Consider the following 3,241-nt stretch of genomic DNA (forward strand, 5'->3'; position numbering starts at 1 on the left):
ACTTCAACAGCGAATAGACCATGTAGAAGCTGTATGTTTTGCCGAAGGGAACTGTATTGTGTTGTAAACTTTAATCATTCTTTTGTCTACCTGTGTTTTTGTGGAAGGTGTAAAACGGGTGATGGAAAGCAGTTAAAAATTTCCGCCAAGGCCGAATCATTTCACATTTTGGGTGCATTGTAGCCGACGGGGACCCAACTCAAAGGCTGCTAGTCAGGTGTAGGAATGCGTGAATTTGGATTCGTCCATATAGATAATCCAGAGAACTGGCAGGGCAGGATAGGTCATAATCATTGAAATTAGTGATGCGAGAGATCTGATATTTATTTACATGTGAAGCGTATGTGAATCTCTATGCTTGCTATTAATCAAGGCTGAAGGACGCACCTATACATGCAAATTCAATGTACCAAGCGCTTTTCAGAAAAGTCAGAAGAGCAAAATACTGATTAATTTAAATCATATTATGCTGTCAATTAAATTTAGATAAATAACACAGTATCCCAATACAATCAGCGGGATTATAATTGTATACACACTCTCTTCAGCAAAGACCACAGATTCTCTTCCATCGCACGAATGTTCAAAGGAGCTGTACGCTATTAGGTTAAATACCACTAATACCTGGGCGATACATGGAAATACGACGAGTAACTATTTGTTTGCATGGCATCTAAAAAGACTGCATTAATATCGCTGAAATTGACCAAGTTATATAGCCAAAAAAGTACTTTTTAGGGTTTGATGCTTCAAAATGGTATATTTTCTCTCATTATATGACATTTTAAATGTAATAGTACCAAAATTCATACGCACGGCTTCGGTTTTTAGTAAATATTCGCCCTACTATATTGTAACTTTCAGCTTCGAGGGCGCACTGCCATTTTAAGGTGTTTACGGTTCAGTGTGTTAAAACAAGAAAAGTCTCAGGTCAACCTATGTTGAGTTTTTGATCATTTGGCATCTAAATCATATAGTTTCACCTGATATTAGTGGCATTTAACTGTGAGAGTTCTGAATATGAGAAAATTCCACCCGAAATTAGTCATTTTCCAATTGAAACCCGTGTAATACATAATTAGTGGTATTTAACCTATAAGTATTAGCTAGTATTCATCAAACGTGTTTTCATATTCTTTTTAATTTTTTTTTTTAATGTGGGCAAAAGTTCCTTCTGGTGCACCAAAGAGTGTGGATCATATGCCTCAAAGCGATGGGATATCAATATTTACCTGGGAAGATCCACCATGTGGTCTACGCCATGGTGACATAATAAACTACGAATATGAATACTGGATACCTTCGCAGACTGCTGATCGTATAAGTGGAACAACATCACGTAATGAAGTATATTTGGGCTTATCCAGCAACGAAACGTATGTATTTCGTGTGAGGGCATATACAAGTAAAGGACCAGGACCGTTCAGTGAGACTATTTTTGCTTCTGCGAGTGACTCGACCTCTGATTCAGGTAATCATAACACTTTAGTTCATCCTGACAAAATCTTCTGTTGCAGGGGCGTATAGGGGCAAAATAACAATTTCAGAGGCAAAGACAAAAAACTATTCCAGTTGCGTCAGTTTTGACCCGGTGTTATCGGTGGGATGTATACTTATAGCTTTTTTTAGAGGGACTGTACATGTAAAAGTCTTCGAGCTCGCAAAAATGTGGTATTTGACACTATTTTGGGCCACTCTGGTGGGATACGGTCTCCTTGCCAGTTTCTTTTCCTTTGCCATGATTTTCTCTTAGTTTCGTTTTTTGTCAAAGGGGCACTTTTCTTCATGTTTCTTGTGGGGGTGGGGGGGCTCTTCCCCGCCTGCCTCTGGCTATGCTACCCCTCTGTAGACTTTTAGTCGAGACGAGCCACAATCGTCGAGTCACGAGTAATGACTCTACTACAAGGCTGGTAGATAGTAGATAGATACCTACCATGAATATACATGCACAATTCATGTCACTAAAAACAGTAATATTTGGGTATTAAAACACCTGATATATATGATAAAGATAAACATTTGAAATGTTCAGAAGTATGAAAAGCAAGGTATTAACTATAAACAAAATGCTCTTCTATTTCAGGTGCGAGTTCAAATGTTACGATCATTTCTTCGGTGTCAGTTTCAGTAGTTTTATTATTCCTGATCATTCTGTTCATTATCGCAGTCATCGTTAAACGGTAAGTGTTTTGTTTTGTAACAGTGAATAAGATAAACGAGATAATAACTAGCTAGTCCTTTTAATGTAAAACCAAAAAACATCTTTCGTACACATGATTAAAATAAATGGCCCGAAAATGTATCCCTGAAGAACACCATTATGTTAGATTAGTAAACATAATTGGTTAAACACTGAAGTACCAAACCTGATTTATCTCGCTTTGTGGGTGCAGGGAGGCTACTTTTTACTGATGTCTTTTACCGTCGGTATAAGATTTAATTCCAAAAAATTAGTGCTGTATTTTTCTGGAATGAGGAGGATAGTACTTCCTACCCAGGTGTTGGTCACACCCGTTGAGAATTTTGAATGAGTCGTTGTTTTTAAATGTTGCAGGAAAAGACACCAAGAGCCTAGTACTGAGACCATGGAGACAGCGCCTGGAAAAGAAAACGAAGCTTACCAAGATCTTGAAAATACTACACGAGAAGCAGAGCATCTATATCAGGGTACCATTCCGATGACACATATACCTACTACTGACACAGATTATGAACACCCGGATAACGATGATAACACCCCGCACCAATATCAGAACCTTCGCTCTGGTAAAGGTCGTGTTCATAATCCGAAGAAGATACAATCAAGTGGTGCCGATGATGATGACGCCTACTACGAGGATACAGCCAACACCGTACCAAAAGTAATCAGTTCATGATGCAGTCATGTCTACAGTAGAACTCATCTCGACCTTTGCAGGACTTAAACCCCATTAAAAGCTATTAAACCAAGATAACACTCATTGAAACAGCTCAACTGATTAAATCGGATCTTCTCTGGTTGTGCACAAGTGTCTGTTTTACATGTGCGATATCGCAATAAAGCTGGTATTATAGCTTCAGTTGGGTAACCGATTATAAAGGAAACGAAAGGAAACAATGGTATGTGTACCTTTGTTCACGAAATGAGACAATGGCGTGCTTTTTGTAAACCAGCATTCTTGAAAATGAGCAACATAATGATTGTTGACTTAACACGGTTTGGAAATAATTTCTTCATATTTTTGGTGTTATCTGTCGTTTA

General features: G+C 38.2%; 1 protein-coding gene across 1 annotated transcript; it reads left to right on the plus strand.

Moving 5' to 3' along the window:
- Positions 1–1,140: 1,140 nt before the first annotated feature.
- On the plus strand, positions 1,141–2,891 carry LOC140156434 (uncharacterized). Its single transcript, XM_072179382.1, has 3 exons — positions 1,141–1,471; positions 2,084–2,180; positions 2,555–2,891. The coding sequence occupies exons 1-3, from the start codon at positions 1,156–1,158 to the stop codon at positions 2,874–2,876; spliced, it is 735 nt and encodes a 244-aa protein (XP_072035483.1). The 5' UTR covers positions 1,141–1,155; the 3' UTR covers positions 2,877–2,891.
- Positions 2,892–3,241: the final 350 nt, after the last annotated feature.

This window comes from Amphiura filiformis, chromosome 7 (assembly GCF_039555335.1).
Source record: "Amphiura filiformis chromosome 7, Afil_fr2py, whole genome shotgun sequence".
Classification (NCBI taxonomy): Eukaryota; Metazoa; Echinodermata; class Ophiuroidea; order Amphilepidida; family Amphiuridae; genus Amphiura; species Amphiura filiformis.

Excerpts from the sequence above, each read along its gene's own strand:
- LOC140156434 (XM_072179382.1), top strand. The coding sequence starts at position 1,156 with ATGTGGGCAAAAGTTCCTTCTGGTGCACCAAAGAGTGTGGATCATATG. Across the intron at positions 1,472-2,083 it reads TGACTCGACCTCTGATTCAG|GTGCGAGTTCAAATGTTACG; the intron begins GTAATCATAACA and ends CTTCTATTTCAG. Across the intron at positions 2,181-2,554 it reads ATCGCAGTCATCGTTAAACG|GAAAAGACACCAAGAGCCTA; the intron begins GTAAGTGTTTTG and ends TAAATGTTGCAG.